Here is a 14,955-nt window from a genome sequence, read left to right as displayed (position 1 = left end):
ATGGCCTAGATAGAGACATGAAGAAGAAAAAACACAATTTTTAAAAAGCACCATTTTTTTAAACATTTTATTGATATTGTAACGTTACGTTACGTTACAAATGACTTGGGCAATTACGCCATTGGGATAATGACATTTAAGTTTAATTATGCAGTGTTAACACTACATCAGGGAGACTTTATTTATTTAATTTATTTGGATCAGATTTTGCAAAAGTATCAATATGTGATGCTAGTGTATTGATATTGTATCGTGTTTATACATTGTGATCTCAACACGCTGCCCAAGACTACTAATATAAGGTAATACAAGGTGTTTTCACCTACTTCATCAGACAGCAAAAATATCAATATTTGGTGATGATCTATCGATACTGTATCAAGACGATACAGCGATATCCTACCTAAGACTACCAATAAAACATGTTCATGTTTCGACATGCATGTTGACAGAACGTGAGTGAGATACAGGTTGCAGATTTTCATCACAATATTGTGAAAATATTGATGTTTGGTGCTGATGTATCAATGCAGTATTTTGATGATACATTACGATATCCTGACCAAAACTATTAATAAACATGTTTTTTTTTATTTTATTTTTTTTATCACAGTAGACATAAAAGGTCTACACACCCCTGTTGTTAAGGTGACCTATAACTGAGGATGTAGCTGTGTTTAAAATAAGCCAATCATGTTCAAACTCATGTTAAATTGGAGTCACCTACCAGCCACCATTTAAAGTGCCTCTGATTAAACCCAATAAATTCCACAGCATGAGAGGGATATCATTGTTCAAAGGTACCCGTAAGGAAAAGCATTAACTACACTATGGAACGCAGTGAAGACAGTCAACATCAAGTGAGGCACAAACTATGGCACAACGGTGACGTTACCTAGAACTGGGTGTCACTCCAAAATTGAGAAAACGACGAGAAGAAAAAACGGTGAGGGAGGCTGACAGCAACATTGACGGACTTGCAGGAATTTCCGGCAAGTACTGTCTGTTTAGTACACGTGACAACAATCTACCATCGTCTTGCTATGAGTTAGGGTGGCAAGATGGAAGCCTTCTCTTACAAAGACAAACAAAAACGCGCTTGAAATCACACATTGAGAGACAGCTACCCCCCCCCCCCCGCAAAAAAAAAAACTGAAATCCAAAGGTGCTGCAACAAAGTATTAGTTTGAGGGTGTGCATTTTTATGCAACCCGGTTATTGTATGCATTTTATTTTTTCCCCCCAAAAGATTTGACTTTGTTTTTTCAGTTCATTTGTCCAGGCTATAGGTCACCTTCAAAGGTGGAATACATTTTGAAATGATTGCGATAAACGGAGGTTCATCGTACTGTGATAATATCGTCAACTGAATAACTTCCTATTATCAATTATTCATGCTGGTTCACGTCTAATTGAGGGGCGGCGTCCTCATGCTCTCCGCCGCCTCCTTGAGCTTCTTTTGAGGCCATTTTGTTGTCGTCCATTTTCACATTTCCTCCCTAACTGGCCGCCACAGAGGGGAGACGCCGCACCATAATTACCCAATCTGTTCCCATTCATACGCTTCCATTTTCTCTCATTGCCGTCCACTCACCCCCCTCTTGCCCTTTCCGGCCTACGTTCCCCTTTGCGCCTCATCTCTTGTGGAAAGCAGCAGCTCTCCTCCTCCTCCTCCTCCTCCTCCTCCACCTCGTCTTCTCACCCCTGTGGGGGTACAAAAGCCGGCCCTCCAATATGGGGGCATTAGGGCAGAGTGCAGGCCCAGCTGGACGCCGCCTTGAGCCAGCTGAGGGTTATCCGCGGCGAGCCCCGAGTCGAGTCGCCGCGGTGTGGTCGTGTGATGTCGCTGATGCGGAAAGGCTCTCCTCAACATGCCGCAGCCTTTGATGGGCCCCAGGGCCCCGCACCCGGCCCGGGAGCCCCTCTGTGGGGGCCCGGATGTGATTCACACTCACACCAAGTCACTTTGGTGGGGTTTCGATTGTCTTTTCCTTTTTGTTGGAAAGTTCCATCATGGCTTAATTCATTCCACTTTGGCCAGTGGTTCTCAAACCTTTTATACCAAGTACACCTTAAAAAAATACTTGGCTCTCTGAAAACGAGGCAGGTTTTTGTTTTTTCTCTCCCAAAAGTATAATTAATAATATTGTAAGCCACATTAACATTAATACTGTGCTTAAATACAGAAAAAAAAACTTTACCTATATAAATGTTTCATAAAAATTATACAACAAACACTTCTAAAAGATTAAACGCGAATGTATTGTACTTTGAAGTTACATACAACTGAGCCGTACCATGCAAATGTATTGTACTAGTTTTGACCGTACTGGATATACTTTATCCTCTGTGAAAAATAACTTACTTACTTACTATGAATTACTGCTGCGTTGTGGCGTATCCTCCATCTCCATGAATTTCTGTATGTCTGTATTATACTGCTACAAGGTGGGCATAGCAGAAGGAGGAGCACGATGTCCATTTAATTGAAGCAAAAAAATGTGTCCAAAACTGTTAAATTCGTTAAATTTGTTACATTCCTGCTTTCTTTCTTCATTGTCAATACTGAATGTTTTATTGAGTACTATTTTTTTCTCATTAAAAGGGATAGAAGTGACCCTAAAATGGTCTTGAATGTCTTAAATTTGGATTCATTAAACTTGCAGATACCCCGCTGTAAAGGAGCATTATTCCTGAGAAATAAATGTAACAATGTCTACTTGTCTTATTTTGAGGCGCATCTTGAGGTCCTCTAAGGCAAATATATGGTCACTGAAAATAATCAGCCTCCCGCTGGCTTGGTTTAGCACTTCACGGCTGTTTTGGGCTCAAAGACGGCTGATTTCAAAGTTTTCGTCAGGAAAAGCGACATTTCATCCAGGCTTCTGATGTTGGCCTTCAAACATCTCATTTTTCCATTTCATCTGTTTCCTCCTCCTTTCACCCTCTTTGCCGTGCCTCCTCCCCAAAAAGAGAAGTATTGTCAGCGTGGCCCAGATTCATTTTAGATTAACGCGTTGTACCTTCAAAGGACCTCCATTACGTGGCCGGCGATAAGGGCGAGCTGGTGCTGGCGGAGGTGGCCAAGAGGAAGGCCCACCAAGTGGCGGAGTCGCGCGACGGGCAGGAAATAACCGCCGTGATTAACCGGAAAGACGTTGAAGGTGAGTTTTTTTTTTTTTTACATTTTAAAGTAAGTCACACAACTTCAAAGGCCCCTCAGACATTTAAAGATGACAATTACGTCCACAAGCTGTTGCTCTCATGTTGGACAATTACAAAATGAAACCTGCTTTTATTGGTCAAATAATTGAGCATCAAAAATGGCACTTATACCTTAAATACTGTTCAGTGGTCTTAATAATGCCTCAAATACAATAAACAGCATTTCTATGTCGTCTTAGTAACACAACACACGCGATGAACGTATCCGATGAGTCCTTCAGAAGAAGACGAGTGCGTCGTCTCGGGGTGTTTAACTCGGCGGCGTAAGGTCGTGCGCCTACGGCCGGGTGCTGCTCGGCCAATGAAAACCGGTCCCTAACGAGATGCGCAACACGCGCCCTCGTGGTCGTCCTCGTAAGCCTCTTAATTGTCTCCTCGGTGATTTGTCGGCATCACCCGCAGCTCAGCCTAGCCTCGGACACACAACGCTGCACTGCACAAGGCAGCGAGGAGGAAGCAAGAAAAGTTGGCCCAATGTAGTGGGAAATGTCCACATTAAAGACAATGGGGAGTGGATGGGGGAACATTCTTTGGATTAACAGTGTATGGTGGGTGACCTGTGGACCACGGACAGCAGTTCATGGACTACAGTCTATGTATTATGGTCTATATTCTCTATGGTCTGGGGCCTTAGGTCCATTGACAATGGTCTATGGTATGTACTAGGATCTCTATTACCGATGGACAACATTCTATGGAGTATGGACTATGCACTATTATTCAATGGCCAATAAGATATGGTTTCTAGACTGTGGTCTTGGAGTGTGGCCTACTCTCCATGGTAGGTGGTCTCTGTGTTGCATTGCTCAAATGTTCCTAGTCCACACCATGCAGCTGCTCCAGGCACAAAATGGAGGCCGGAATGCCTCTTGTGAGTAAGTAGTGGGTGTGTGTTGTGTGATGTGAACTACCGCACGATGCACGCAGTATTACAGTTAGCGCTGGTTACGAGTCTGCTTAGTGTGTTTATTGTGATTAGCTACTGCGTTCCCTCTGAGACAACATCCTGATCTTCTCCTCAGCAAATAGTAGGTGACCTTTAACAGAACACACTCTTGGCGTTGAAGGCAAACACGCAGCTTTTCAAGGCATACTAAACTCAACAAACGCGCGCCATATTAAATATATTCAACACTATGTGCTCAGGGATTCTTTAATAATAATCCAATTGTTTTTAGCGATTTTCACAGTATACAGGTATACGCACACCACAGGACTACGTAACAACACAATAGAATAACGCTACACCACACAAATCAAATTTGAGCGTTCTTCAAAAAAGCTTTATTTGGGTTTAAATAGCTGCTTTTAAATCCACTGGAACCTTGTCAGTCTACTCATGTTTGTGGAATGTGTTGCTAGAGGACTTGCCGTCATCCACAGACTAAATCATAGTACACAGATCGTAGATCCTCAGTAGTCCAGTCGTCTATTCAATGTAGACCATCGACCAAAGTACGTAGTCCATGCACCACAGTCTTTCTACAATAGCCCATAGACCATAGTCCATACACCATTAGACCATAAACCATAGTCCACTGACCATATTCCATAAACCACAGTACATTGGACCATTTGGCCAAGAGACCCAGTTCACAGACCGTAGAACATAGTCCATATATCGCAGTCCAATTCGATAAACTATCAATCCTGTGAAGGAAATGAAGGCTCTATGATTATTTTATGCTTCATTTTTCATCGAATTTCTGACAATAATCAGATTTTACCTCCACCGATGAATTCATTTGACTTTCAGGAACAAATCAGCTTTTCCATCTGAAACTCATGTCTGCTTTTAATGCTTTGAACAACTTTGCGGCACACCGAGTTTGCGTGTTGGAGCCGACGGATGTTTTTTTTTTTATATTTTTTTTTTGCGCACGTCTTCTCGCATTCACGCTCGTCCTTTTTGTAAGTCGCGCACTCAAAACGCACAATGGAAGAATCGCAGCGCAGCTTAGCGACGGTCCTTTCAGAAGGCTGCTGGCTGACAAGTAGCGATGGGCACAGATACGCCATTGTGAGCATCACCAGAAGTGGGAAGCGAAGCGTTCTCTCTTTCACGCTATCACTTTTTCTTCTAGGTCTCTCTTCTTTTTTTTTTTTTTTTGCCAAGAGCGCCAGCCAAGTGGCTTTGACGCCGCTCCTGCGTAAGAAGTTGCCGCGCGGCCCCCGGGGCATTTGCGCTGGCGTCAGGACAAGAAGAGCTTTATCTAGATATCCACGTCTACGCCGTCGAAAAGCTCGTTAGCTCCAGCGTGTCCCCCAAAGAACAGCTGTTAGTTTCGCGTTCCCACTTGCTCTTTTGCACAACCTCCGTCGCTGGTTTGACAAGGACTACGAAGCCGTGCTGTTGTCACGCCGTGAAATCTTTAAAAAAATAAAATAATAATAATAATTTAAAAAAAAAAGCTGAACCTGCACTGCCATCCGGAAAACAAACACGATCATGAAAAATGATGACATTTCAATGGTGTATACAAGTACACGTCATGCTAATTGCTGTCATTTAATGTCAATGGTTGTCGAGCTTTTTTTGTGAAGACAACGTGTGATGTTAACGGTCTGCAACACGGATGAGGAGGAACGTTAGAACGTGTGTGTGTTTGCATGTTTGTTTGTGAGTAGTAAAATGGCAAGTATACTACGCTGTGAAAAAGCCCTGACTTCTTTTTTTTTTTTTGCATATTTATCACAAAAATGTTTCAGACCATCAAACCTATTTTAATATCCCACAAAGACAGCACAAATCAAGACAAAATGCAATATGTCAATGATGATTTTATTTATTAAGTGGGTGGGGGGGTCCAAACCTATGTTGCCCTGTGTGAAAAAGTAATTGCCCCCTTTCTTGAATCATGTGACTTTTTGTTTTTCTATATGTATTGAAATAATTGAATTTGCATTATTTCCTTTGCAAAATATTGCTTTAGTTGTCATGCAATTCATGCAATTTGGAACAGATCAATCATGAAAACCAAGGTGCCATTGTATTGTAAATGTTTCTTCTTTTTTTTTTTTTTTTTGAAGTGCATGTTAGAAATCAACGTTCAAAATCATTTCTAAAATGAGCAATCAGAAACGGGCCATATACCTTTTCCCCTGCACTGTACATGTATACTGTATTGTAACTTTTGAATGTTTTTAGATGCTGTAAGAGAACGGAACGGTGTGGGCGCTTACAGCCTGACGGACAAGAGCCAAAAAACAACAGGATCATCAAAATCAAATACTCCCAAACTAACACTGTGAGTTACATGTCTGTCCATCGTCTCATATACAAAGTCAGTTTACAATAACTTTTATTTCCATACATGCTAATGCATTGGGAACACTGTACATTCCATTTCTAATGAGAACCGCTTCACATCGGTGTTGCATGGAGTCCACGACCTCTGGCGCTGTACATTGGCCACAGTCCATAAACTGTGGTGTGTACTCCATAAACCGAAATGTGGAGACTATAAGCCATAGTACTTAGATCTTAGTCCAAGAACATTTATCAAGGACTCTTGGGCATAGTTCGTAGACCACTGACCATAGACCATTAGCCCATATATCATATTCCACAGATGTTAATCAATAGATCCGAGCCAATGCACTATAATCTGGAGGCCGTGGACCATAGTCCATAGATCGTAGTGTGTTGACCATAGACCATAGTCCGTAGACCATAAACCAGAGGCCTTAGAGCTTAGTCCAAAAACGTCAAATGCAGAGAACAAATTTTGTGTGCAATAAAGGTGATTCTTCTTCTTCTTGAGCGCACTCCATTGACCGTTGTTGGTAGGCCATAGCTATTGTCCATTTGATTACATCATCCATATTTCATAGTCCATAGACCATATGAAAGCCATCCACCTCGATCGCCCTACATTGTATTATAGTGAAGATGTCAAATGTCTGTCTGTTTTTATGTTGCATTGCACGCCATAATTTCTCCCCTTTTGTTGACAAGGAGCCTCCTCGCGGGCGGCTGCTGTTTTTGTCTGTTACATTTTGCGCTTCATCATTGTGTGCATTATGATGCACATGAAAGCAAACGTCGCCGTCTCTCTGGTGACGTTTGAAATGTCAAAGCCATTTGGGTTCTGGCACTTGCACACCCAAAGTGCTTTCAAAACGCCACCATTTGGAACGCCTGACGAAACCCCAGTGATGGTTTCATGCAACGCCGTGTGAATGAAGAGTGTGACTAAACACACAAATATAAGCATCCGTGGCTCTATTGTGAAATTGGGACAACTATCCTGCTGGAGTGTTTATATGGGATTTATGTTCTTTATGTGCTCCCGAGGCTTTTCGCGGCTCTTTGACTGATGACTCCGTCCGGCCGGCCTTCCTCTAAGCCCGTCCAAAATCCCTTCCTATCGGCCAATTTGAGTCCAGACTGGCAGAGCTGCTCGGTGCTAAGCTGTTTTTTTTTTTTTTCTCTCTCTCTCTCGCTATAAAGGAAGCATGTTAGCAACACGCAGCCCCAAGTCTTCGCCTGCTGACTGAGGCCAAGAAAATCACATCCCGAAGAGAGCAATGCTAAAAAAAAAAAAAGAAAGTCTTTGCCTTTAAAAAAAAACAAAAAAAATTGTTCAATCAACCCCCTCCTCTTGTAGCATTCCGCCATTGTAATGTGCTCTCAGTTTCTTTGTTTCTCATACGAAGCAGGCGACAGCTTAGCTTTCGGAGCGTTTTGGCTCCATGTGCGGCGAGCACAATGGCGGTCCGGAGGCTCGTCAGCCTTTCCCGCGCTCCCACCTCAAACGCTCCCAAATCCAGAAATCCAGATCCTCGTGGAGTGAGAATGAGCGGGAATCTGGGATGTGACCCAACATTTCTTTGATGGCTGCCGCCCTCCATCTTTTTTTTTTTTGTTAGTGATGTCAACGTAAAGTGTGTTTCTCACTTTAATCTCCAATTAGAACCAGTGCCCGTCGGCCATAATCCACAGTCCATCGTGCGTAGTTCTTGGACGATTTAACCACAGTCAATCAACCGTAGGTCAATCTGCCACAGATCGTAGAACGTAGTCCGTAAACTATATTCCACAGATCGTAGTCCACAGACCATATTCTGCGGACCGTAGTCAATAGGTCATTGTCCACGGACCACAGTCAGTGTACCATAGACCATTAGATCATACTTGAGAGATCATTAAATATTATTTTCTCATTAAAGTATGCAAGAAGAGCTCCCTTCACATTAGCATTTGGCAAACAGGAGCTCCAGAGTTGTATACCGTCTTGTTGCACAGTCTACATTTCGTGCGACGAGAGTAGCATGACCGAAGTCTTCGCTGACCAGTTTGAGGGCGCGCATGACGTCGCTCACGATGGCCGCAAGGTCAAGTTTCGGTGTAAACAAAACGACTGCAGTTTTCGAGCAGCTCTTTAGTTCGTCTCTTCCTTTCAAAGTCCCGGTCCCATTTCGTCCTCTTTCTCACTTGACTTTAGGAACTTTGATTATTTTTTTTGTTGTTCAGCGCTGACAGACAATCCAGTCAGGGACAAACCCCGCCGCCAGAACACCGATACCAGATTGTGTTTGTGTACGCATGCGTGCGTGTGTGTCTGCCTGTCACGCACTGCTATTTGTGTGTTGTGTCTCGCGCACACGCCTTATCTCGGGCTGCAGCTTAACCTTTGCAGGTGAAAGAGTCGCAGGAATATAAATAAGAATAAACGGGAGCAGCGAGTTAACCTGTCGAGCCGCATTCCTTGTGGAATGTTGTCATCTGATCACCTGACGTGTACATTACAATAATAGTCCTACGCAAAAACGTAAAATCTAACGTAAACAGTAAATGTGAAACATTTGTTGTTGTTTTTAAACGAGTGTCTCCATTTGTGATCGCTGCAAGTGTTCTTCAAAATGCTTCTTTCCACTTTCGACCGCACTTCCTCGATTCACTTAGGCTTGCGAGAGGCAAGCGATGACCCATAATATGCTGAAGAGGAAATACGATCACCACGACTTTTGTTTTAATGAACCGAGTATCTGCATTCCCTCTTGTGACTGTCCTTCACTTTGACCACACCTCCTCCATTTACGTATTGGTGAGCGAGATGAGCGACAACGCGCAATTCGCTGAAGAGGAAACTTGATCGCTAGTACTTTGGTTTAATGAACCAAGTAGCCACTGCTCGGTTAAGGAATCTATCAAACAGCTATATAGAATTTCAAATTCAGTGCTTATATTATCGATTAAACTATGAATGATTCTGACTTCAAAGTAAAGGGATTGCTTTGAAGACATTAGCGGTTTTACCTCGCTTCACGACGTTGCAGGCTTTTTTTTCCGTCCCACTTCAACATATCAAATGATTCCAATTCCCGGACTGATGGGGAATTGTCACGCTGCCGTTTGATAATCCAGACTGTAGGCTAATGGAGGCGATTTGCGTCACATTGTTTTAAATAGCTGCATAAGGGTGTTAATGTCAATCACAAGCTTATTAACGTACAACGCTTGCAGCCAGAGAGCTCACCGTGAGTGACAACAAGTTAAACACCAGCCCGCGCGACATGTTCAATTAACAGACGAGACACAATGTATGTGCGTGTAGGTGCATATCAATTTGTGATTATAAAGTGTAAATGTTCTCTTTCTTCTTCTGCAGGAAGAAAGGAAGATGAACAAGGTCGCCTCAATGTGAGTTATTTGGTTTTATTTTTTATTGTTTTTACTGAAGTATTCTTTCTTTTTTTGTGTGATTTCTGTGTAAAATGTATAAATTAATTAATACAAATAAAATTATATATTGTACAGTAGAGTAGAGTACATATTAGAGTGCATATTCGCAGTCGGGCAATCGCGGATTATCCTATTTGCGCATTTTTGAGAGTAAGCTATCCCTCGTTATCAGCAGAAAGTCCTACTTATTTGTGTTTTTTTTTTTTGGTTTTTTTTTACCCGATCTGCTGCTTATTTGCGTTTATTTATGTATTTATTTTATTCCCGTTGCAATTATAAGGAAGCATCATTCACATATTTTCTTTCCCTATCTCTTGGAATAGTGGGAGTCCGCTGTTTATAATAATTGTTATGTAATAATGCCATTAATTAAAACCAACATGCTATCAGTGTGAGTTTGTTACTTTCATTTTTAATTACCAGTAACTTGATTTGTTTTCATTTAATAAAACAATTAACAATTGATTTGATCAATGTTATCATGAAATTCATTTTTATTTTTTAAAGTAACTTTAATTTGTGAATTTTTAATGTTAACATTGACTAATGTATTCGTTTTTTATTATCGAACTAATTTTATTTATTATTTCGATTTTAATTGACTTTATTGCAACTCATTTCAATCAGTATTTTTAAAAATAAATTACATTAACTTGTATTATTGCATTTTCTGTATGTATTAGTTTTTTATACATATCAAATTTCCAAATGATTTTCTTTTTTCTTTTAAAATTATATTCATTAACTTGCAGGTAACTGCTGCTGTGGAGTGGAAGTCTTTCACCTCGGAACCGTTTGACCTCAGTGACACGCCCACTTAGCTGCCGATCATTCACCGATCATTGTTATCGAAAAAGGTGGACTTCAGAGTGGTTCTTGCAAGCCACACTGATGGCGCAGCATCAGCACCAGCTGTTGCTCCAGTGTCTCGCTGTGAAATCTTCAACTTTTCATCCCAATCGTGTTCTTCCACACCAAGCTCATCCAGCTGTTCCTTTCGGGTCCTTGCTGTCTTGCTGTGCTTATTCTGTTAATGAGGCCCACTGTTTTGCCAAAGTGGCGCAGAAGGGCTCACTCAACAAACCGATTTGAAGAAATAAGCAGATAGATGAAACTGCACTTGGTTGTTTCATTTCACAACTGATGGGTGGCCAGGCACTCCAAGACACGCAACTACACTACTTGCCAAAAAAGTTAGGAGAAGCGGCAGTAAAACAGGCCAGAATACAGAGGTTATCAATAATCAACAGCGTTACGCCATTGTAAGGTTTCAAGCGGGATATTCAACGGAGATACTGGAAGAGTCACAGAAAGGCATAGATGTAGACGTGCTTGGAAATTTTCAAACACCTTGTTCGAGAAGAGCAAGTTGTGCAGAAAGTACTGAAACAGTGAACATTTGGACACTCAAAAGTTCAAAGGTCAAATTAAGTTCACCTGAAAAGGTTATCGTGTGTTTTAGGGTCACCCTGAAATTTCACCCGAAAGCCCTATTCACTTTTTTTGTGAATAGTGTATTTATTTTATACAAGATGTTAACAAGCCAATTTTCCATAATATGTGTCCTTTGAAGAAAACATCTTGAAAATGTTCCATTAATTATGAAATGTAACATATTTCCATGGCTGATATTGAATGTTCCTCAAGGTGTGTGTGTGTGCGCGCGTGTATGAGATTAAGGCCGGCAGTTTTATTCATGAACAGGAGCCGAGCGGCGACGTTAAAGCGTGGCACCTTTCCTGAGCATCCGCCATGCCGGTGTCAGAGCTGTCGACGCGGCGCGCTCGCCTGCCTAATCTGACAGCGCCTAATCCCTCACTGTATCCTAATCTATTTACTTTGCATTCTAAGAGGATTTACACCCCCCTCCAAAAATGATATACAAGGAGCCGTGGTTGGAAATGGACAGAAGATCAGCGAGGATGCTTTTCTTTTTTGTTGTTTGTTTGTTTGTTTTGTGGCAAAAAAAAAAAAAAAAATGGGTGGGGGGGTAGGAGGGGGATCGAGGTACGTTTTCCGCCGAGTCAATCCGCCGCATGAAAGGATTCCATTTTGGTGACTGATACTAATGCTTCTCTTATGTACGCATCCAGCACGCCGTGTTTGGCCTGTCACGCTGCCTTCAAATGGCGTCGTGTCCTGATTGTTTGACCTGACAGCTGCAAAAATTGCTTAACAGTCTCGGCTCCTCTCTGCGGAGGCCACACGCAGCAGACCTTTTGACACCCCCCAAAAAAAAGTCTCCGCCCCAGTTGATTGGCAGTCAAAGGGAGCAAATATTTTTTTTGAAAGTCCAATTTACGAGTGAGCCGACTGAGTTTGTTTCCGATTTTTGTTGTTGTTGTCTTGCGTTGCGAGTAAAAAAAAAAAAAATTGTTAGTTGAGCGCTCGCTATGGCGGTAGTGGACTTCCCAAGTAGCAGCTAGTTAACAAATCTTTTATAAAAAAAAAAAATAATTTAAAAAGCGGTCAAGTTAAAGCTTACTGTAAAACTAAACAAAACAAAGAGAATTACCCATCGTGTATTCGACCAAACCACTTTAACGTTGTTTTAACGAAAGTCTGCTAGCCTAATGCTAACACGCGAAGGAAAACAAAACAAAAACAAAAAATAACCTAACAGGTGAATTTACAAATCGTGCATGAGGGGGAGGAGGACACTGGATTTGTGTTCAGATTGAATGCAACACACTGCTTATTGTGACGTCACCTGCGTTAACAAAAAATGAATCCATTGCAATGGTAATGACGCTTATGGCCAACAGCTAAGATGTCTGACATGGTCTATCAGGGCTATTATCACACTGGTGGCCTTGTTAATGTTTCCTAATGAAGGCAGCCTGCAGCACTTTGCCGCATCCTGGGATTTATCAGTGCTAATGATGGACCCGCCGCCCTCAGGGCCGCTTCGTCGTCTGCGTGAGCTCCGTGTCATTATGTACTTCATTAGGTCATTTCACGCATGAAGCGTGCGATTTTGGGACGCTTTGGATCTGTTTTTGCTATGTTTGATCTATAGTTTGCTCTTTTAAAAGGTAATTACCGACTGGTGACGTGCTTGGGTTCGCGTTAATGCAGTCTTTGGAAAAAGTCATTTGAATACGTGAATATCCAACTTTGTCTGCTCCAAGGTAAGTTCTGTAACGTAATGCTATGCTATTGTTAGCCTTAGCCAGCTAAGCTAACGAAGCTAGCGACGTGCTCCTGGTCAATTGTCAGCACTTTCACGAAAGGTCACAAATGGAAAAGTACTTTCTCATTTAATTTATGGCGCAACATATCGTTAGCCTAATAGCATAATTGCCCAAGTCATTTTTTACGAAAGAAAAACGACAATAAATTATTTTGTGACAGTAATAGAAATGCCTTTATGCTTTTAGGCTATTCTAGGCTTTTTTGTTTTGTTTTGTTTTTTTTCCTTTTTTTTTTCCTTATTTCTTGTGTATTTTTGTTTTCTTTTTTTCCCCCTTATTTTTATGTCCCAACATTTTGTGTTTTTCTTTCTTTTTTACCCCATTAGACCTAATGCATATAGTTATTTGTTGTACTTTTCAAATTTTTTGTGTGTAGAATATTTTAGTTTTTTAATTTTTACGGTTAAATGTGGATGTTCATCACTGTCAAATAAATGTTTTGAGCTCATCGTTGGTTGTGTTTAGTTAAAAGACTAATGATGATTTGGGGGAAACAAATGTGCTTATGGGTTCTTAAAATACACCCAACAGCTGTAAAGGAGAATAAACCCGTGTTCTTTTTAATTAGTGGTCATTTGGTTCCTCTTTTCACTCATTGAACATGTAGTTATGTTTGTTTTTCTATCTTGGCACTAAAACAAATGATTATGCGAGGTTTTAGAAGTGCAATTTTTCTAAGTGACTGCGAATGTCCATTTTGTGTCAGTTTCTACATTTTTGAACATCACTGACCTTTTGTGTCTCCAAGTGAAAAAGGAAACATGGCCCACACGTGAGACAGCCGTCCGGAGACGATCTCCTCCGCCAACAGGAAAATCCTGCCGACGCCCCGAGGCCAACGAGACTCACCTAAGCGCACCGTCCCCGAGGGTGGGAACAAGTCGCGATGACGTCCCGAGAGATGATTATCCCGACAATTCTCAACATGCAGCGGGGCCTCGGTGGTCACGGCAGGTCGGACACGCCCGCAAACCGGGACCAGCGGGCACTGCACGGACGGAGGTCAAGAAGGAAGTGAAGGTAAACACTTCCTCTCGTAGGGAAATGTCTAGTGGTTTTATTTAACAATGAAAGAATTCCGATTAATTAATTTTTATATGAAATAATATAATTTCTGCAATGTTTGTTGAACAGCCACCACTGTGAACTGTACTCCCTGGTCAATTGGGTCTCGCGTCACTCGTGCAGACAAATGCACCGGTCCACGATTAGCGGAATAATTTTTCCATTTTTCATCGGTTGCTTTGAATGAATCAGAATTAATTTCTGTTGATATTATTAAGTAGCGTGGCTTATCCGTCTTCTATCGATATCACGATGTATTGGCTCATGTACACTACCGTATTGATACAGCAAAATCGGCTATCAGTACTGTCCTATCTTATTTGTATGTAATTCACTGAATCAGTTTTAAAATCTTTAGCTGGACACGTCACTTTTTCATCAGACTAATAAATTATTAAAAATAGCTGATCTTTCAGTTTTGGTATCGTTACATGCTCGGCGATAATGATACGATTCGCCGCGATTTCCATCCCCTACGTTCTGTTTTAGTGTTTGTGCATTTACAGCACGGTGAAAAAGCCTGCGGCCACCATTAGATGTGTTGTGAGAGACCATATCTAATTACTCAGCAGTCACTTAGCGGAGCACAGACCTCCCCCAAGGCCCAGCGCTTATCAGGCTACTTCCTGGTTCTTGACCAGACGGGTGGTACTATTATGATTCCTTTGGGTGGGGGGCACTTCCATTGAGAGCATCAAAGTGGGAAAATAACTTCCTGTATCGGCATACTTATCCAGAGCGCCACCAAAACGACATTCACCAACCAAGTTTTATTTTGAAATA

The 14,955-nt window shown here is 41.7% G+C and overlaps 1 protein-coding gene across 2 annotated transcripts in view; it reads left to right on the top strand.

The window, feature by feature from the left end:
- Nucleotides 1-11,868, top strand: part of wdpcp (WD repeat containing planar cell polarity effector) — a 67,664-nt gene extending 55,796 nt beyond the window's left edge. For both annotated transcript variants that reach the window (XM_061690917.1, XM_061690916.1), the window contains 4 exons: nucleotides 3,032-3,164; nucleotides 6,374-6,473; nucleotides 9,840-9,871; nucleotides 10,666-11,868. In XM_061690917.1, coding sequence (XP_061546901.1) covers nucleotides 3,032-3,164; nucleotides 6,374-6,473; nucleotides 9,840-9,855 — 249 coding nt within the window. In that variant the 3' untranslated portion in view covers nucleotides 9,856-9,871; nucleotides 10,666-11,868. The remainder of the gene's footprint in view (nucleotides 1-3,031; nucleotides 3,165-6,373; nucleotides 6,474-9,839; nucleotides 9,872-10,665) is intronic.
- Nucleotides 11,869-14,955: the final 3,087 nt, after the last annotated feature.

This window comes from Phycodurus eques, chromosome 11 (genome assembly GCF_024500275.1).
Source record: "Phycodurus eques isolate BA_2022a chromosome 11, UOR_Pequ_1.1, whole genome shotgun sequence".
Classification (NCBI taxonomy): Eukaryota; Metazoa; Chordata; class Actinopteri; order Syngnathiformes; family Syngnathidae; genus Phycodurus; species Phycodurus eques.
The sequence above is the reverse complement of the archived record's forward strand: the minus strand, read 5'-3'. Positions and strand labels throughout refer to the sequence as shown.